Source organism: Anolis sagrei, chromosome 4, assembly GCF_037176765.1.
Source record: "Anolis sagrei isolate rAnoSag1 chromosome 4, rAnoSag1.mat, whole genome shotgun sequence".
In the NCBI taxonomy this organism is placed as follows: domain Eukaryota; kingdom Metazoa; phylum Chordata; class Lepidosauria; order Squamata; family Dactyloidae; genus Anolis; species Anolis sagrei.
The window spans coordinates 242,982,435-243,003,796 of record NC_090024.1 but is presented as its reverse complement, the minus strand read 5'-3'; the positions used below and the strand labels follow the sequence as shown (position 1 = coordinate 243,003,796).

At 44.9% G+C, this 21,362-nt stretch overlaps 2 protein-coding genes across 2 annotated transcripts in view; both read right to left on the bottom strand.

The window, feature by feature from the left end:
- The window catches only part of ASXL1 (ASXL transcriptional regulator 1), a 61,807-nt gene extending 51,226 nt beyond the window's left edge, over window positions 1–10,581 (bottom strand). Inside the window, exon 1 of the mRNA XM_060771826.2 lies at window positions 9,982–10,581. Coding sequence (XP_060627809.2) covers window positions 9,982–10,041 — 60 coding nt within the window. The 5' untranslated portion in view covers window positions 10,042–10,581. The remainder of the gene's footprint in view (window positions 1–9,981) is intronic.
- A 5,879-nt stretch (window positions 10,582–16,460) lies between these two features.
- KIF3B (kinesin family member 3B) overlaps window positions 16,461–21,362 on the bottom strand; it is a 45,971-nt gene continuing 41,069 nt past the window's right edge. The window contains exons 8-9 of the mRNA XM_060771827.2: window positions 20,661–20,839; window positions 16,461–19,547 (exon numbers count right to left, since the gene is read on the bottom strand). Of these exons, the coding sequence (XP_060627810.2) occupies window positions 19,457–19,547; window positions 20,661–20,839 (270 nt within the window). The 3' untranslated portion in view covers window positions 16,461–19,456. The remainder of the gene's footprint in view (window positions 19,548–20,660; window positions 20,840–21,362) is intronic.

The window sequence follows — 21,362 nt, the reverse complement described above, 5'->3', positions numbered from 1 at the left end:
TGGGCCATCCAGTCCAACCCCCTGCCAAGAAGCAGGATCACCTAAGTAAGTAGAGAACACAGTACTATCTGGCGACCAAGGGACTGGTCATTAACAACTTGGGACCAGACCAGTGGTTCTCAACCTGGGGTCCCCAGATGTTTTTGGCCTACAACTCCCAGAAATTCCAGCCAGTTTACCAGCTGTTTGGGTTTCTGGGAGTTGAAGGCCAAAAACATCTGGAGACCCCAGGTTGAGAACCACTGGACTAGACATTCTCAAATGGTCATGGGAACATCCAGGTTTTCAGATCCCTACGAAAGGAGGGCAGTGCTCTTTCTCACATTTTACTGACCTGATGGATGAGGGCTAAAATCAGAAAGGATATGTGCAAAGTATATCACAATGTTCGTCTTCAAAGTGATGTCAATGTCAGCTTGTGGCAGCCCTATAGAATGTAGAATAAGGAATATACAGCAACCTAAGAGTCTGGTGGGGTCTCCTTCTCTGGAGATTTTGAGACAGAGTGGATGGCCATTTGTCAGGAGGGATTTGGTGGTGTCTTCCTGTCTGACAGAAGGGGTAGCACTGAGATTCTCTCCCAACTCTATGAGTCAACTAAGATAAAAGCATCTCTGAGTCTTTTTCATGCAGAACCCACTTCTTCCTACTAAAACAGGATGAAACAGCTCCATATATAAAATTGAAGAGGTCACTTACACAAGCATGCAATATATTATTATTGATTAACTTTATTTCTACCCCACCTTTTCTCCCCATAAGGAATGAAAGTGGCTAACCAATAAACACAACTAATAAGAGTTTATAATAAGGCAGGTACAAAAAAATTAAACATTTGTGTGTGGGTACAAAAGTTAAAATACAATTTAAATACAAGAGGTCATGGTAGCACAGCAAGTTAAACCCCTAGCTGCAGGAAATCTGCTAACCAGAAGCCACAAGTTGGGGTAAGCCCTAGCTTTTGCCAACCTAGCAGTTCAAAAGCATGCAATGCGAGTGGATCAATAGGTATCGCCTTCGTGGGAAGGTAAAAGGGTGCCCCATATAGATATGCATACATGTTGGTAACATAATCAGAGATGACTATGGAAAACAGGCTCCTTGGCATAGAAAAATAGAAAAAGAGCACCTCCCCATGGCCAGAGTTGAGCATCGCCTCCAGACAACAGAGATGGAAAAAGGGGAAGGCCTTTACCTTTGTCTGTGTTGTATGTTGTTGTTCACTGTGTGCAAAAGGCATTGAATGTTTGCCTCATATGTGTACACTACAATCTGCTCTGAGTCTCTCTGGGGACGTAAAGCGGAATATAAATAAAGTAGATTTTTATTTTATTATTTATTTTTCTTTGAAAGATTTGTTCAGACAAAGAGAAAAGAAAGTTGAGAGGTGCCATGGGAGCCATGTATAAACATGTGAAAGGAGGTCATAAGGAAGAGGGAGCAGGCTTCCTTTCTGTTGCCCTGGAGACTAGGGCCCATTCCACACAGCTGAATAAAATCTCACATTTTCCGTTCTGAACTGGAATATAAAGCAGTGTGGAAGCAGATCACCCAGTTCAAAGCAGATTTGTGGGATTTTCTGTCTTATTATTATTATTATTATTATTATTATTACTTTATTTGTAACCCGCTAGCATCTCCCGAAGGACTCGATGCGGCTTACATAGGCCAAGGCCTCAAAACACAATACAACAATACAATACCTAAAGCAAATTAAAAACAGTTAAGCAGAATAAACAACAGCAATAACAATACATCGAGACATCAAGACACTATAAGACTGGGCCAGGCCAGAGAAATGGGTACAAGATTAAAAGTGCTGATGTGGCAGGAGGTATGTAGGATTATAAAGTAAGTGCAATGTGCGGTGTGCAGTGATCTTGGTTCTACTAAAGTGCTTCTAGGACTTGGTATTGGGGTTCCTAATCTGAAAAGGCACATCGGAACAGCCAGGTCTTCAAGTTCTTTCTGAAGACTGCCAGCGAAGGGGCCTGTCTAAGATCTTTTGGGAGGGCGTTCCAGAGTCGGGGGCCACCACAGAAAAGGCCCTGTCTTTTAACAATTATTCTGGGTTATAACAGAATAACAATTATTCTGGGTTATAGGGCTGTGTGGAAGGACCTTAAGACTCAATGGAGCCATGGGTTCAAATGACAGGAAAGGAGACTCCACCTGAATACTAGGAAGAACTGTCCAAAGTAGAACTCACTGCCTCAGAGACCAATGGAGGGTTCTTCTCTGAAGACTTTTAAATAAAGGCTGGATGGCCATCTGTCGGGAGGGCTTTGATTGTGTGTTCCTGCCTATCATAATGGGGTTGGACTGGATGGCCCATGGTGGGAACACAGAAGGGTGACACTGGACTTGCAGTCCTAGCAGAACAAAAACTGAACATGAGGCAGAATTATGATGCAGCAGTGAAAAAAGCCAATATGATTTTAGGCTCCATCAACAGGAGTGTAGTTTCTAAGGGAAGTTATAGTTCTTCTCTCTTCTGCTTTGGTCAGACCTCACCTGAAATAGCCCTGTGTCAAGTTCTGAGCAAAGTAATTCAAAAAGAAGATGAACAAGATGGAAGGTGCCCAGAGAAGGGTGATCAAAATGATCAAACACCTGAAATCCATGAGCCCTCTGAGAAGTGGCTCAAGCAGCTGGAGATGTTTATGGAAGAAAAGAGGCTGAGAGGGGAAACTCAAATACTGAAATAGATGTCACATGGAGAGGGGAGCAACGCTGATTTTTGTGGCAATACAGTCCACTGTAAACACTGCATATTGTTTGCTAACAAGATTTGTGCAAGTGGGTGGTGTTCAGAAACCCCTTATTATTTCTTTTTACTGTTGCCAAAATTTTCGTGTATCCAACATTGAGCGAACGGGACCCCATTTGGAGTTGGGATCCACAGTTTAAGAAGTGCTCTAGAGAATACACCATGGAGCAATGGATTCAAATTGCAGGTAAACAGAACCCCTTGGGAGGGAGTTCCAAAGTTTGGAAACAGCCACTGAAAAGGAAAGCTAGCACACCACAAACTGAACATGAGCCAGGAGTGTGATGCGACAGCGAAAAAAGCCAATGCAATTTTATGCTGAATCAATACGAGAATACAGACTGGATCAAGGACAACTTGTGGACAACAGGTTAAACATGAGCCAACAATGTGATGTGGTGGCAAAAAAAGCCAATGGGATTTTGGCCTGTATCAATAGGAGCATAGTGTCTAGATCCAGGGAAGTCATGCTCCCCATGCTCTATTCTGCTTTGGTTAGACCACACCTGGAATATTGTGTCCAATTCTGGGCACCACAATTCAAGAGAGGTATTGACAAGCTGGAATGTGTCCAGAGGAGGGCGACTAAAATGATCAAGGGTCTGGAGAACAAGCCCTATGAGGAGCAGCTTAAGGAGCTGGGCATGTTTAGCCTGAAGACGAGAAGGCTGAGAGGAGATATGATAGCTATGTATAAATATGTGAGGAGAAGCCACAGGAAGGAAGGAGCAAGCTTGTTTTCTGCTTCCCTGGAAACTAGGACGCAAAACCATGGCTTCAAATTACAAGAGAGGAGATTCCATCTCAACATGAGGAAGAACTTCCTGACTGTGAGAGCCGTTCAGCAGTGGAACTCTCTGCCCTGGAGTGTGGTGGAGGCTCCTTCTTTGGAAGCTTTTAAACAGAGGCTGGATGGCCATCTGTCAGGAGTGCTTTGAATGCAATATTCCTGCTTCTTGGCAGAATGGGGTTGGACTGGATGGCCCAGGAGGTCTCTTCCAACTCTTTGATTCTATGATTCCAAGGGAAGTCATAGTTCCACTCTATTCTACTTTGGTCAGACTTCACCTGGAATAAACATGTGTCCTGTTCTAAGCAAAACAATTCAAAAAGGTCAACTGGAAGGTGAATGGAGAACCAAAATGGCCAAGGATTTGGAGGACAAGCCCTATGAGGAGTGACTTTGGAAGCTGTGTATGTTTAGATTGGAGAAAAGAAGGCTGAAAGAGGATATGATGGCCATGTTGAAAATATTTGAGGATGTCACATTGAGAAGAGGGCAAGCTTGTTTTCTGTTACTCTGGAAACAAGGATATAATGGAGCAATGGAATCAAAATCACAGGAAAATATATTCTACCTAAACATTAGGAAGAAATTATAGGATGGGTGACAACTGGTTTGAAAACAATGCCTGTTAATGTGATCTAGGGAGTCCTAATATATCACAAGCTGAAGATGAGCCAGGAATGTGATACACCAGTGGAAAAAAAGGTAATCAATCAGAATCTAGCACCTAGATGGAGGGAAGTCATTGTCCTACTCTCTTCTGCTTTGGTCAGGCCTCAGCTGGAATTATAACCGTCTGTCCAGTTCTGGACAAGGCAATTCAAGGAGGAGATGGACAAGATGGAAGGGGTCCAGAGAAAGGTCACCAAAATGATCAAAGGTCTGGAAGCCATGAATCCCTCTGAGGAGCAGCTTAGGGAGCTGAGTATGCTGTTTAGCTTGGAAAAGAGAAGAATGAGAGAAGGGCCCATAATGGCTATGTTTAAATATTTGACAATATTTATATTTATGAGCAGGAGCCCCCAGTGACACAGTGGGTTAAAGCGCTGAGCTGCTGAGCTTGTTGACCGAAAGGTCACAGGTTCAATTCTGGGGAGTGGCATGACCTTCCACTGTCAGCCCTAGCTTCTGCCAACCTAGCAGTTCAAAAACATGCAAATGTGAGTAGATCAATAGGTACCACTCTGGCGGGCAGGTAACGGTGCTCCACGCACACATGACCTTAGAGGTGTCTATGGATAATGCCAGCTCTTTGGCTTAGAAATGGAGATGAGCACCACACTCCAGAGTCAGACATGACTGGACTTAATGTCAGGGGACAACCTTTACCTCTATATTTATGAGCAGCAGCTGAGAGGGGCAGACAGAAGACCCTTCCCAGAGGACCATATATTTCTAACAGATTCACATCCTTCAAATAGCACAATACAGGCTGCCTCAAGTTACAAACATCTGACTTACAAACGACTTCTAGTTAAGAATGGGACTGAGACAACAGGAAGTGAGAATAATCTTCCCCTCAGAAGGGAAATCCACCCCTGAAAGAGTTATTATCAGTGCGAAAGAGTTCTCCGCTGAAACTTTCTCACCAATCCTTGTTCCCGCAACAAGACACATTGTCCAAAATCCAATTCTCACAGGGACAGAAAGTGAGAAGAAATCTTCTAAAGAGATGCACAGACAGCAAAGGAAACAGCACAGGGGTGTTCACCCCTCCCTTTATGAACCAAAGCTAATGTAAGGGAGCTTAAAAATGTCCCAGTTCCAACTTACATGCAAATTCAACTGGAATGTGTCAGGAGGAGGGCGACTAAAATGATCAAGGGTCTAGAGAACAAGCCCTATGAGGAGCGGCTTAAGGAGCTGGGCATGTTTAGCCTGAAGAAGAGAAGGCTGAGAGGAGATAGGATAGCCATGTATAAATATGTGAGAGGAAGCCACAGGGAGGAGGGAGCAAGCTTGTTTTCTGCTGCCTTGGAGACTAAGATGCGGAGCAATGGCTTCAACTACAAGAGAGGAGATTCCATCTGAACACGAGGAAGAACTTTCTAACTGCGAGAGCCGTTCAGCAGTGGAACTCTCTGCCCCGGAGTGTGGTGGAGGCTCCTTCTTTGGAAGCTTTTAAGCAGAGGCTAGATGTCCATCTGTCAGGGGTGATTTGAATGCAATATTCCTGCTTCTTGGCAGGGGGTTGGACTGGATGGCCCATGAGGTCTCTTCCAACTCTAGGATTCTATGATTCTATAAGAACAAACATACAGAACATATGATGTCTTTAACTTGGCGGCGGCCTGCAGTACCAAAGACACATTCCATATGAGGCAGGTCCTTGGCAGAGGATTCTGACCCTAAACAGAGTCTTGGATGGGAGGTCACCTATGAATAGCAGCTACTGTTGGCTCTGTTTAGAGCAGTGGTTCTCAACCTATGGGCCTGCAACTTCTAGAAATCCCAGCTAGTTCACCAGCTGTTAGGGGATCCACATATTGAGAACCACTGGTTTAGGCTGACACTATTTCTACCTTTTCTGTTTTGCACCACTTTTGATGAGGATATGACCCCCAGGGTCTTCTTCAGGCTAATGTGGCCACTGTAGCTTTCCACAGTTGCCCATCCCTGGAGTATTGTATTTATCATATACAGCCCATCCCCGAGTTACAAACAACCCCCATACAGTATAAATGCAAACAGATAAGATTCAAGATGGCCACGGTAGTCCACGCTCTGGTTATATCCTGTATAGACTACTGCAACGTACTCTATGAGGGGCTGCCTTTGAAGATTGTCCGGAAACTTCAAATGGTCCAATGAACGGCAGCCAGATTGCTAACAAGCACAGTGCTGAGGGAGCGTACTACCCCTCTGTTACGCCAGCTCCACTGGGTGCCAGTTTGCTATTGGGCACAATTCAAAGTGCTGGCCCACCTTACATGTCCAAATAAATTCCCCTTATGAACCATCTAGAACCTTAAAATCGTTTGGGGAGACCCTGCTCTCATTACTGCCTGTCACCAAGTCCATTTGGCGGAGAAGAGAGACAGGGCCTTCTCGGTGGTGGCCCCTTGGCTGTGGAATGCCCTCTCTATAGATATTAGATCGGCCACTTCCCTTTTTACATTCCACAAAAAAGGCAAGGCATGGCTCTTTGAACAAGCATTTGCAAATGCAGAGCGACTAACACAGGAAAACGGAATGACTAGACAATGAGTCCGGACAACGTTTTTAACAAGGAGACACTATGAATTTTTACTAGCCATCCCCGCACACGTCCTGTGGCCCAGTCTGTGTATATGTGCCTTGTGTGTGTATATATTTGGGTATATATGTTTGTTTGCATATATATATGTGTTTTTTGCACATGCAGTGTAATGTATTTTTTGTTTTTTGTCTTTTTACATCTCTTCTGCTATGTTTTTCAGTGTTTTTATGAGTGATGGTCACTTGTTGGCCTGATAGGTGTCTTGTGTCCAAATTTGGTCCAATGGTTTTTGAGTTATGTTAATCCCACAAACGAACATTATGTTTTTATTTATATAGACTAGCCGTCTCCTGCCACGTGTTGCTGTGGCCCAGTCTGATAACTGGAAAATAAAGTAATGAGAAAGTCTTGTTTTCTAATATGTGTAATTCCTTTATGCTTCTGGGTAAACAGTATTTCTTGTTGTTTCTTTGTCAGTACTGACATAGAGATTGTCTGGTTTGCCTACTCTGGAACATGCAACTTGCATTGTCCTTCTTTAGGGGTCCCTTTCAAATCTATGATACTATATCTGTGTGTAAATCATATATATCTTTCTATATCTATGGTTGGATGGCACTTTGTCAGTAGGACTTTGATTACATTTTCTTGCTCCGGTGAAGGGAGTTGGACTGGATTGCCTTAAGTATTTTCTGTTGGTAATGGGGGTTGTGTGTGGGAAGTCTACCCAAATTCTGTCGTTGGTGGGGTTCAGAATGCCCTTTGAATGTAGGTGAACTATAATCCCAGTAACTACAACTCCCAAATGTCAAGGTCTATTTTCTCCAAACTCCATCTGTGTTCCTAGTTGGGCATATGGGATATTCATGCCAAGTTGGTCCAGATCCATCATTGTTTGAGTCCACAGTGTTCTCTGGATGTAGGTGAACTACAACTCCCAAACTCAAGGTCAATGCCCATCAATGCTCCTGTGTGCCACGTTTGGTTCAATTCCATCGTTGGTGGGGTTCAGAATGTTCTTTGATTGTAGGTGAACAATAAATCCCAGCAACTACAACTCCCAAATGACAAAATCATAATTTTTTGAGTGATGGTCATTCCTTGTGTTGTGAGACGTTTTGTTGCTAAATTTGGTGTGATTTCGTTCATTGGTTCTTTTGTTTTTAAGGTACTCATTATGCACAGAGCATTTTTATATATATAGACTAGCTGTCCCCTGCCACACGTTGCTGTGGCCCCGTCTGTGTATACGTGTTTTGTGTTTGTATATATTTTTGTATATATATATATATGTATATGTGGTTTTGTGCATGCATTGTAATGTATTTTTGGGGTTTTTTTTTTTGCTTTTAAAGTCCATTGTGCTGTGTTTTTCAGTGTTTTTATGAGTGATGGTCACTCATTGGCCTGAGAGATGTCTTGTGTCCAAATTTGGTGTCAATTCGTCCAGTGGTTTTTGAGTTATGTTAATCCCACAAACGAACATTACATTTTTATTTATATAGATTGTACTAGCTGTCCCCTGCCACATGTTGTTGTGGCCCATTCTGTGTATATGTGTTATGTGTGTATATATATTTGTGTACACATGTATATATGTGTGTTTGCATATATATGTGTGTGTGCATGTGGTTTTGTGCATGCGTTGTAATGGTTTTTTTTGTTTTTTACATTCCTTCTGTGTTTTTCAGTGTTTTGTGAATGATGGTCACTTGTTGGCCTGATAGATGTCTTGTGTCCAAATTTGGTGTCAACTGGTCCAGTGGTTTTTGAGTTATGTTAATTCCACAAACGAATATTACATTTTTATTTATATACTAGCCGTCCCCTGCCACGCATTGCTGTGGCCCACATGGGGGTTCTGTGTGGGAGGTTTGGCCCAATTATATTGTTGGTGGGGTTCAGAATGCTCTGTAATTGTAGGTGAGCTATAAATCCCAGCAGCTACAACTCCCAAATGTCAAGATTCTATTTTCCTCAAACTCCACCAGCATTCACATTTTGGCATATTGAGTATTTGTGTAGAGTTTGGTCCAGATCCATCATTCATAGAATCACAGAATCATAGAATCAAAGAGTTGGAAGAGACCTCATGGGCCATCCAGTCTGACCCCCTGCCAAGAAGCAGGAATATTGCATTCAAATCACCCCTGACAGATGGCCATCCAGCCTCTGTTTAAACGCTTCCAAAGAAGGAGCCTCCACCACACTGCACACTCCGGGGCAGAGAGTTCCACTGCTGAACGGCTCTCACAGGCAGGAAGTTCTTCCTCATGTTCAGATGGAATCTCCTCTCTTGTAGTTTGAAGCCATTGTTCCGCGTCCTAGTCTCCAGGGAAGCAGAAAACAAGCTTGCTCCCTCCTCCTCCCTGTGGCTTCCTCTCACATATTTATACATGGCTATCCTATCTCCTCTCAGCCTTCTCTTCTTCAGGCTAAACATGCCCAGCTCCTTAAGCCGCTCCTCATAGGGCTTGTTCTCCAGACCCTTGATCATTTGAGTCGCCCTCCTCTGGAGACATTCCAGCTTGTCAATATCTCTCTTGAATTGTGGTGCCCAGAATTGGACACAATACTCCAGGTGTGGTCTAACCAAAGCGGAATAGAGCATGACTTCCCTAGATCTAGACACTATGCTCCTATTGATGCAGGCCAAAATCCCATTGGCTTTTTTTGCCGCCACATCACATTGTTGGCTCATGTTTAACTTGTTGTCCAATGCATTTCTTGCATTGTTTGGAGTCCACAGTGATCTCTGGATGGAGGTGAACTACAACCCCGAAACCAAAGGACACTGCCCACCAAACCCTTCCGGTGTTTTCTGTTGTGTGCCAAGTTTGGCCCAATACCACCGTTGGTGTAGTTCAGAATGCTCTTTGATTGTAGGTGAACTATAAATCCCAGGAACTACAACTCCCAAATGACAAAATCAGTTTTTTAAAGTGAAGGACATACATTGTGTTGTTAGGTGTTTTGTGTCCAAATTTGGTGTCAATTCTGTTAATCCCACAAAAGAACATTACATTTTTATTTATATAGATTATTATTATTATTATCATCATCATCCTCATGATCCTTATCAAATGTCTTTCCAGAACCTCCCTTTTTATCTCTTTCCTTCCATAACAAAAGCACCCTCGCGAAGGAGGCTGCCAGAGAAATACACACCACAATAACAACACGACCACAACATGAACACCCATTCCCTCCCTCCCTGTGTCTCACCAGGCGGGCGGCCTCGGCCCACGTGCGCTCCTTCTTCCTCCTCTGCTTCATCTCCCTCATCTTCCTCTTGGCCTGGCGACGAATGGCAGCAACGGAAAGGGAATTGAGACAGAAAGAAAGGAAGGGGAAAGGAAGAGGAAAAGCTAGGCCTGTGTATAGATATATATGTGCGTGTGTGTGAGGGAAAGAGAAAGAGGAACGACGAAGAGAAAGAGAAGAGGGAAAGAGCAGGCCTGAGATGGTGGAATGAGGGGAGAAAGAAAGGAAGGAAGAACTACGGGAAGCGAGGGAGGCCTCAAAGGCGGCGAAGGCGGCGTTGGTTCCTCAGGCCCAGCATAACAAGGGAGCGCGAAGGAGGCGGAAGAGCGGGGTCAAAGGTCTTTCGGAAGGAAGGAGAGAGAGAGAGAGAGAGAGAGAGAGAGGCCTGCCTCACTGTCTGTCTACTGAGAGAAAGGAGAAGAAGGCGGCGCTAGGCCCAGACGGCGGCCTCCGAGGGACAAATCCTTCGCGTAAGAAGGAAAAAAAAAACCTAACGCCAACGCAAGCAACGGTCACTAAGCTAGAGAGATGGAGACAAGGGTGGAGGCGGGGGCAGTTCGAAGGAAAACAGCGCGCGGTGGCCGACGGGAAGTGTGGTCCCGGGTTAGAGTGGGCGGGGATAGCTCTGAGGCAGAGAACGCGACGGAGAGACTACGTCTCCCAGCGTGCAATGCGAGGGATCGCCTTCCCAAGCAGCAGCGCCGCGGTGCATGATGGGTATTCGGGGAAAAGGAGAAAATAGTGAAGGGAGGGGCTACGGTGTGACAACATCCGGGTATCTAGCGCCCATAGCAGTCGCGTTTGTTTGTTCCGCCATGGCTCCTCCCTGGCTCAATGGATCCGGACCAAATTTGGCCCGCAGGTGATTCAGGGTCCAAATTGAAGTAATAAGAGGGTTCGGACTCAAAGGACAGGCCTTTTTGGGCCCAAAATAAAGAGAAAAGCAAGGAAGGACGCTGATTGGCTGAGTCAAAGGGACATTCCGTGACGTCATTAGGACAGAAAAGGAGTGAAAGGGATTCGTGTCATGGAGGCCTGTGCGTTCGTTTGTTTGTTCCATGATAGCTCCTCCCTGGCTCAATGGATCCGGACCAAGTTTGGCCCGCAGGCGCTTCAGGCTCCAACTTGAAATAATAGGAAGGTTCGAACTCAAAAAACAGTCCTTTTTGGGCCCAAAATAAAGAGAAAAGCAAGGAAGGACGCTGATTGGCTGGGTGAGAGGGGCACTCCGTGACGTCATTAGGAAAGAAAGGGAGTTGAAAGGAGTGGCTGGTGCAACTGTCAAATATAGGTAATATAGGCTAATTTAGGCAATGAAGATTCCAGCAAGACATGGAGAGAGAGTTGCCAGATGGACAAGATGGGTTTAGAAAAGGCAGGGGAATGAGAGACCACATTGCCAGTATATGGTCTTGACCTATAAAACCCTATACGGTTCCGGCCCAGTGTATCTGTCCGAACGGATTTCCCTCTACGTCCCACCCCGGAGCTTAAGATCTTCTGGGGAGGTCCTGCTCTCGACCCCGCCTCTATCACAGGTGAGATTGGCGGGGACGGGGAGCAGGGCCTTCTCAGTGGTGGCCACCCGCCTATGAAATTCTCTCCCCGGGGAAATCAGATCTGCAGCTACGCTCCTTTCTTTCAGGAAAAAACTAAAAACATGGATCTGGGACCAGGCATTTGGACAAGCGGGTAAATAAAGAAGAACTTCACTGATGGCTAGGAAATGACTAACGGATTGGTTACGTGGAACTCTGGAATCGAAACGCTGATTATAAGAGTGACTTTATACGATGTTATATGATGTTTATACAATGTCTTAGGTACCAGTGCGGATGTTTTATTGTGATAATCGTTTTAATTGCATTTTGTATATCGTTCTTTTATATTTTTGTATACTTTGTATTATTATGTATAGGCATCGAATTCTGCCTTTTTTGTAAGCCGCCCTGAGTCCCCCTCCAGGGGTTGAGAAGGGCAGGGTAAAAGCACTAGTAATAAATAAATAAAATAAATAAATATGGCTCCTCTCTGGATTCATCGCTGAGCCTAGAAGCCCAGGTCTCGGCGGTGGCCAGGAGAGCTTTTGCACAATTAAAACTTGTGCGCCAGTTGCACCCATACCTTGGGAAGTCTGATCTGGCCACAGTGGTCCACGCTCTTGTTACATCCCAAATAGATTACTGCAACGCGCTCTACGTGGGGTTGCCTTTGAAGACTGTTCGGAAACTTCAATTAGTCCAACGGACGGTGGTCAGATTACTCACCGGAGCGTCATACAGGGAGCATACCACCCCGCTGCTATGTCAGCTCCACTGGCTGCCGATCCAGTTCCGAGCACAATTCAAAGTGCTGGTTTTGACCTACAAAACCCTTTACGGCTCCGGCCCAGCGTACCTGTCCGAATGGATCTCCTTCTACGCCCCACCTCAGAATTTAAGATCTTCTGGGGAGGCCCTGCTCTCTGCCCCACCTTTATCACAAGTGAGACTGGTGGGGACGAGGGACAGGGCCTTCTCGGTGGTGGCCCCTCGCCTGTGGAATGCACTCCCCGGGGAAATTAGGACATCAACATCCCTCCTCTCCTTCAGAAGGAAGTTAAAAACCTGGATGTGGGACCAGTCCTTTGGGTAAGCTGGCAGATGGACAAAGACAAGGACGTAGGAAAGGACTATGACGATGCTAGATGGATCATGGATTTATGAATCGACGAACATTGGCCACAATATCATTTTATTGCTGCGACTGTATTGTTTGATTGTTTTAATTAGTTATAATTGTTGATGATATATTGTAATTTGTATGTTGTATTTTATGAATTGTCAGGCATCGAATTGTGCCTTTTGTAAGCTGCCCTGAGTCCCCCCTAGGGGGTTGAGAAGGGCGGGGTAGAAGCATCCCAAATAAATAAATAAATAAAGATGCTGGAGAATGGAGGAAGGCAGGGAGTGTCAGAAAAACGCCCTAACTACTAGCTGTACCCGCCAGGCGTTGCTGTGGCCAACCTTCTCTCCCTCTTTCTCTCCTTTCTTTCTTTCTTTCCTTCCTTCTTTCCCCGTTTTTCTTTCCCTTCATCTTCCTTCTCTACCTGTTTCTTTTCTCGCTTTCTTTGCTCTTTGGTTCCATCCTTCCTTGTCTCTTTCCTGCCTTCCCTCCCTCTTTCTCTCTTTCATTCGTTCTCTCCTTCCTTCCCACTTTCACCTTTTTATTTCCTTCTCTCCTTCCTTCCTTCTGTACCCTTCCTTCCTTCTCTCCTTCGCTCTTTCTTTCCCTCCTTCCTTCCTTCTCTACCCTTCTTTCCTTCCTTCCCTCCTTCTCAACCCTTCTTTCTTTCCTTCTCTCCTACCCTCCTTCGTTCCCTCCTTCTCTCCTTCCTTCCTTCTCTACTTTTTTTCTTTCCTTCCTTCCCTCCTTCCTTCCTTCTCAACTCTTCTTTCCTTCTCCCCTTCCTTCCTTCTGTACCCCTTTCCTTCCTTCCTTCTCTCCTTCGCTCCTTCTTTCCCTCTCTACCCTCCTTTCCTTCCCTCCTTTTTCCATCCTTCTCTCCTTCCTTCCTTCTCTACCCTTCTCTTTCCTTCTCTCCTTCCTTCCTTTTTCCCTCCTTTTCTCCTTCCTTCTCTACCCTTCCTTCTCTCCTTCCTTCCTTCCTTCTCTACCCTTCTTTCCTTCTCTCCACCCTTCCTTCTGTACCCTTCTTTCCTTCCTTCTCTTCTTCTTTCCTCCTCTACCCTTCTTTCCTTCCCCCCCTTTTTCCATCCTCCTCTCCTTCCTTCTCTACCCTTCTTTCCTTCCTTCCTTCTTTTGTTCCTTCTCTCCTTCCCTCCTTCTTTCTCTCCCTCCTTCCCTTCTCTACCCTTCTTTCATTCCTTCTCTCCTTCCCTCCTGCCTTCTGTATTCTTTCTTTCCTTCCTTCTCTCCTTCCATCCTTCCTTCTCTACCCTTCTTTCTTTCCTTTCTGCTCTCCTTCTCTCCCTCGTTCTCTTCTTCCTTCCCCATTTCTGTGTATGTGTTTTATGTGTGTGTGTGCATATATGGGTGTATATATGTGTGTTTGTGTATATATATGTGGTTTTGCGCATTCGGAGAAGAGTGATACTGGGGAAAATGGAAGGAAAAAGGAAGAGGGGCCGACCAAGGGCAAGATGGATTGGTGGGATCCTTGAAGTGACTGGACTGACCTTGAAGGAGCTGGGGGTAGTGACGGCTGACAGGGAGCTCTGATGTGGGCTGGTCCATGTGGTCACGAAGAGTCAGAAGGGGCTGAATGAATGAACAACAACAACAACAACATGGCCATCTTCTAGAAGCATTCTCTCCTGATGTTTCGTCTGCATCTGTGGCAAGCATCTTCAGAGGTTGTGTTTTATATTATCCATCCCATTCTTTTTAGTTGATACTAACATATCCACAATTCAAAATTTCTTAGATTTTAGGTGGGTACCTCACTACCTCTGAGGATGCTTGCCACAGATACAGGTGAAACGTCAGGAGAGAATGCTTCTAGAACATGGCCATACAACCCGAAAAACCTGCAACAACCAAGTGATTCCGGCCATGAAAGCCTTTGGCAATACAGAATATAATGTGTTTTCTGATGGTCTTTGTTGACCTTTCTGACACCCCTTCATGAACCCCCCAGGGGTCCCGACCCCCAGGTTGAGAAACACTGTGTTAGAAAATATGTATGATAGTTCCCTCCCTCTTCATACCTTGGTGACACAATAGACTCCTGTATAGATTTACTTACAAAACTCTGTAACCAGCGTATCATTTTTATTATCTTTTCATCCCCTTTTTACCTTTCCTTTGTCAGTGTTTCTCAACCTGGGGGCCGGGACCCCTGGGGGGGGGGGTCGCAAGGGGGTGCTAAAGGGGTCACTAAAGACCATTAGAAAACACAATGTTTTATGTTTGTCATGGGGGTCTTGTGTGTTAAGTTTGGCCCAATTCTATCATTGGTGTGGTTCAGAATCCTGTTTGATTGTAGGTTAACTATGAATCCCAGCAATGACAACTCCCAAATGTCAATGTCTATTTTACCCAAACTCCACCAGTGTTCACATTTGGGCATATTGAGCATTCATGCCAAGTTTGGTCCAGATCCATCATTGTCTGAATCCACAGTACTCTCTAGATGTAGGTGAACTACAACTCCCAAACCCAAGGTCAATGCCCACCAAACCCTTCCAGTATTCTCTGTTGGTCATGGGAGTTCTGTGTGCCATGTTTGATTCAATTCCTTCATTGGTAGAGTTCAGAATGCTCTTTGATTGTAGGTGAATTGTAAATCCCAGCAACTACAACTCCCAAATGACAAAATAAATCCCCTCCAACTCTATCAGTATTCAAATTTGGGTGTATCAGATATTTGTGCCGAATTTGGTCCAGTGAATGAAAATACATCCTGCGTATCAGATATTTATATTATGATTAACAGTAGTAAAATTACAGTTATGAAGCAGCAATGAAAACTTTATGATTGGGGGGTCACCAAGGGGTCGTGGCATTAGGAAGATTGAGAACCATTGCTTTATGTCATGAAGGTGTGAAAATTAAATTAAAAACTTGTAAGTTTTTTTTAATTAATAGTGGGAGTTGAACTCCAAAACATCTGAAGGGAAGGCTGAAGTTTGTCCATGCCTGAGGTATATACTGTCAGGATTATTTAGTTATGCATGTGTGTTTTTCAATGTGTTTCTATGTAATTCAAGATAGATTAAGATGTATTTCAAGATGGATTCTATTCTGCTTAATTGTGTATTAGAAATACTGTGAGAGGCAGAGAAAAGTAACCTTGACAGAAATGAGATAATGTGTTCCCTGGCTTGGAAGAAGTGGGAGGATCTGCTCTCAGCCAGAAAATGAGATAAGCAGATGTTCAGAAACTGTTGTGTTGTGCTTTGTAGTTCCTGCCTGATGCTTGCTGTGAATAGACGTGTATAGATGTACTTAGTAAACTTAGTTTTCTGTTGTAACTAAAAGCTTGCAGAGTCCTGATTTCTGAAACAGAGTGTCTGCTGATCTAGCAATCCTTCCGCAGGCAAACGTCAATACTCTGACAAATACACCAGTAAAGTTATACAACTGCAAAGAAAGGGGGGAGGGAGGAGTCTTTATTGTTGTAATTATTATTATTAGTATTTTACATATAATAAATCCAATCAATTTTATTACACTTCTTCAGGAGCACTTTTACATTCCTAGACAAGAGAGAGGGGGGATTACAGAGACAAGCTGCCACTTTGATGGACAGAAAGAACTATGGACGTGGTTATTACGTATGTACAGACCAAAACATAGTGCAGGCAAGTTCAGGTGTGTTCAAAGAGCCAGGCAACCTCAGGATCAGCAGCCTTGAGAGATGAGCCACCAAGTTATAGCACAGACATGGGGAAACTTTGGCCTTCCCTCCAGGTGTTTTGGACTTCAACTCCCACAATTCCTAACAGCCGGTAGGCTGTTAGGAATTGTGGGAGTTGAAGTCCAAAACACCTGGAGGGAAGGCCAAAGTTTCCCCATGCCTGTTATAGCACAAAGGTTTCTGAAAACCCACAGAAACTGGCCAGGATCATACAAGCACAGGATTGCGGCCCTCCTGTTAGCTTTCCTCTAGCTTGCCTGCAGGGTTGTTTACCAACGAAATAACGTTTTGAGACGCCAGGCTTCTTTTTGAAGCCTAAACTAACATAGTCAACTACTATAAGCAGGGGACAGACGGGTTTTTAAACAGTGATTGTTCTGAATATTGGTGACCGCATCTGTGTTAAGGGATGAGAAGAAAGACTTGCTGTATACTTCTACCTGTCTTCACAGCTGTCACGGAGGGACGTATTCTGTGACATTTTCAACACAGCATTCCTCAGTTTCATGCTTCACCTGCTCTGTACTAAGTATCATAAAGCATCTGGCTCTGAGCTTGGGAAAAGGAATGGAGACCCAATTATACAGGTCAAGGCAAGTAGATTGGGAGTCCACTCTTGCAAGAAGGCCCATTGTATAGACCAGTGGTTCTCAACCTGGGGTCCCCAGATGTTTTTGGCCTACAATTCCCAGAAATCCCTGCCAATTTACCAGCTGTTAGGATTTCTGGGAGTTGAAGACCAAAAAACATCTGGGGACCCCAGGTTGAGAACCACTGGTATAGACCCTTTCCTAAGCCTTCAAAGGCCTCTCTGATACTCCAGTTCTCATCGAGCGTAGGCAAGCTTATGCATCAACTTATCAAGGCCAGTCTGTAAATGTTTGAGTTTAGTTTGGTCCTTCATGAAGCCCTCGAATTATATTGGAAGAAGCCTTTGGCTCCCGCTTCTCTTCCATCTCCTCACTGAGAGATTTCTCCATGTTTATGGAAGCAAGCAAGGCATCAATCTGCCTTTTCCATTCATACTAAAACATAGCCGCCAACCTGTTTCTCAAGATGGGATAACAGAATCCACGGACACACAGATGTACCTTTGCCTACCTCACCGCCTTTGGATTCACAACGACAAGTACCTCAATACATAAAGCCACACCATCCTTTTCTTTTTCCTAATAAAGGAAAGGGAATTAAACAGGACTGAGGTGGATAGGAATAACAGGGTATTTTATACTGTGAGAACCAATGAAAAAGCAATTTCTCCAAAAGAGAAGAAGGAAAATAATGCCTAAGCAATGAAACAGCACTGACCAATGTTTGGAGGCATACCTGCTTCTTAATACCACACCAAATGGTATTTTGAAAGGCAGCAGCCAGGCTTGTTCCAGAGTTGTCTGTGCGGCTCTTGGCTTCCTGAGGCACCCTGCCAGCAAGATGCCTTTTGGGTTGTCCTTAAGTCAAGGGAGTGTTGCAAACCGTGGACTCTGTTCACTCCAGAGAATATGTAACAAGGACACACAGCAGAGACCAGATGCGTGGAAGAGCATTTCCAAAATCGAACACACTCTCTCCGTCATTCATAAACACACACTTACTCAGCAAGGCCTGGGAAGAGGAGGGCTGTTAAAACATTCAGAGAGGAAGTCAGTGGGGGGGAAATAGTATTCACAGTACAACAGTCAACATCAACCCGCTCCCCGCAAAAATATTAACAACTCAATTCTCAATATACAACCATTTGAAACTTACAACAGAACTGCAAAATGGGACGCAGGGAATGTTTCCTTCAGCCTTTTGGCTCTGCCCAGCTTAGCAGCATCTCGCCTTCCAGACAGTGCTGAGCAGCCTGCTTGACTCGAGAGAGCGGCTCTGAAACGGGGAAGGCTCGGGGTCTCCCTAAAGCACAAACAAGCCTCGTTCCCTAGAAGTGGACCAATCCTTTCCCCTTCAGGCTCTGCTCAAATCCAAACCCCATCTCCTTCCTACCGGGCGGAATCGTGGCTCAAAAGATCTTCACGTTTAGGACGGGATGAGAAGGAGAAGAGGCAACTCTGGTCTCAAACCACTCTCTTGTTTCCAAAACAACATTCTATGGCTAGAATGCTATAACTGTTTCGTGTCAATCTTTTTCCTCCTTGAGGGAAAACGGAACCGTGTCTCAAAGAGTCACTGACATGGAGAGGCAATGAATATACTCTGAAGCAGAAGTGCCAAGTGGGTTGGTCACATTAGAAGTGGGGAGGTGAGCAGAGGAAGAGTGTGAACATGGAGCTGGCCACTGGAAGACAGGCTCACTGTTAGCCCCGTGGCTCCTTCTTGGTCCTGAGTCCCATCTGCCACACCTCTGACCATTCCTTGTAAACAGATAAAGAATCTATTAAGTTTCTATTGCTTCTATTCTAGAGGAGGGAAACAGAGCAGTGTTTCCAAGCCCTCCTTTGGTCTGCTTTTCTAAAGGAAACATGTCTAACTAGGGGTGTGATGCATTTCAAACTCATTCCTTTCCCATTTCCTAGACATCCACCCCCCAACCCTCAAAAAGAGCAGGGAAAATAGTGCCATCCTTTCAGTGTAAAGGGGAAGAGGGGTGGGGAAGCAGTTATGGTCTGCCACGGCTGGGTAAATCCTCTTGTCACTTCCCAACCACTCTAAAGATCTGTGGTTTTTCTTTAGTATCAAGAAGTCCCATGGCATCAGTTCTTTAACTCCAGTCTCAAAGAGCAAGCAAGAGGTGGAGGCAAATGCAGCGAGAGGAATGCCCGCCCTCCTGCCATGGTTCTTGCTGCTTCTAACACACACTAACGTACCTCATGCATTTCTGGTTTCCTAACTACAGTCTCTTTTCCTCAAAGAGGTTGCCAGGGGAAAGAAATCCTGTCGTGCAGGGCAGAGAAGTCCACGTTGAACCCGCCCCGCGTGGCCCCCAATCAGTTCAGTTCCAGAGCAAGGAGGGCCCCGCTTCTGCTCCAAAGGAATCCTTTTGGCAGGTTTGGCTACCGAGTCCTGCTTCGAAGGTTACTTGCCTCAGGTTTGGAAAGGCAAAAGGTTTAGCCAGGCCTCAAGAAGGAACTGCTGGCGTTACTTGGGGACCAGCCCACGGGACTGCGGGTAGAACTGGGAGCCCGAGGTGCTCGAGGAAGCGCCCCCAGATTTTCTTCCAGTTTTCGGCCTGACAAAAAGAGGGAAGAAAAAAGGGAAGATGTGTGATTCCATCTTTTAAAAGCAACACTTTTGGGAAACACTAGCAGGGGATTATTTTGGGGAGTCCCAAAATGAAGCATTTATTTATTTCATATCAAAAGCATTGCATACATTTGTATAAAACTGATAAAAATGGAAGGTCTGCAGGCGGCTAAATATCTTTTGACCAAAAATGGGCAACAGCAACGCCATTGTCTGTAGCCTCCAACAATTCCTCCTCCGTACATGAGGCAGGGCACAATGGACAAGCATACAGACGCAGAGTTGTCTGTTCTGCTTCACAGTCACACAAGGTGTGGGATTCTTTTAGGTCGTGCCATTTCTTAAGGTTGGCTCTGCATCTCGAGGTGCCAAAGTGGAATCCACGACATGCGAGTGTGGAGAAGACCACTGACCACCTGCTGGAATGCACCCTGAGCCCTGCCACATGGACAATGGAGGACCTCCTTGCGGCAACACCAGAGGCACTCCAAGTGGCCAGATACTGCTCAAAGGACATTTAATCAACTACCAAGCTTGCAAACTTTATGTTTTGTTTGTTTGTTAAAAATGCAATACAACTGTTTTGTTTGCTCCTGACATGATAAATAAAGGTTGTGCCAATTTGCCAGGTTGTCTTTTGATCTGCCCATTCCACTTCTGAGTCTGTTCAAGGACTTCCAAGTTGCCCATTCTTGGTTGGCTCCTGGAGGAAGACCCTCACAGGGGGTCATCCAGTTGGGAAAATGAAGCATGCAAGCAACATTTGCAGATCAACATTTATCACAGCAGAGGAAAGTGAACTTGCATCATTCAAGAGCCACACTAATACTAATACTACTTCTTCTCTTCATTATCATTATTATCTTGCTTTAATCCCTGTGACTGAAATGCAAAGCCGCTCACAACAATTGAAAAACAATACAATGTAAAATATCAAATATTAAAATATTAAAAGGGAATTGTGCTAAGCTTGTTTTCTCTGTACTAAAAGTTATTGGAAAACTGTATATCAAAATATTCCCTCATTCTAAGTGGTTCACAGCTTCTGTCCTTCAGGGTCTGGACTTCCCTATCCTTAGGAAGAATAATCAGAGCTCACCTGGATTTTGACTTCTTGTTTGACGTGCTCTCAAAAGAGGAAGCATCCACTTGAATCTCATCCTCATCCTGCAGCGCGGCTTCGAGGGCAGCCTGGACTTTGGGAGCGATGGCCGGCCCTTCGTAGTCTCGGGTGGTCCGGCTTGGCATGTCCATCTCCAGCAGGACAATGTTTTCTGCCTGAAACATCAGAACCCCAACAGTTTGGACAAGTAAGCTGCTTTATTACTTGTTTACAATGTCCCCAAGATGCATAATCCCAGCCCTAAGGAGTTTCCACTCAGTAATTCAAGGCTGTAAGGCAAGAATGGGAAACTTTGGCCCTCCAGGTGTTTTGGACTTCAACTCCCACCATTCCTAACAGCCTCAGGCCCCTTCCTTTTCCCCCTCAGCCGCTTAAGCGGCTGAGGGAGAAAAGGAAGGGGCCTGAGGCTGTTAGGAATGGTGGGAGTTGAAGTCCAAAACACCTGGAGGGCCAAAGTTTGCCCATCCCGGCTGTAAGGGAAGGCGAGGAAGATGAATGCAGGAGTTGCAGAGAAAATCAATGGCACAAGTAAATAACATTATTAACAACCTAAATCGAGCCATGACAAAAGCAGCCATCTAAAGAAGTATAATCCTGCTCTGTAAAAAAGCACCCACTCTCAGTAAAGTGTGGATTCTTTCCTCACAAGGGGTCATAATTTTTTGTGGATAGAATCTT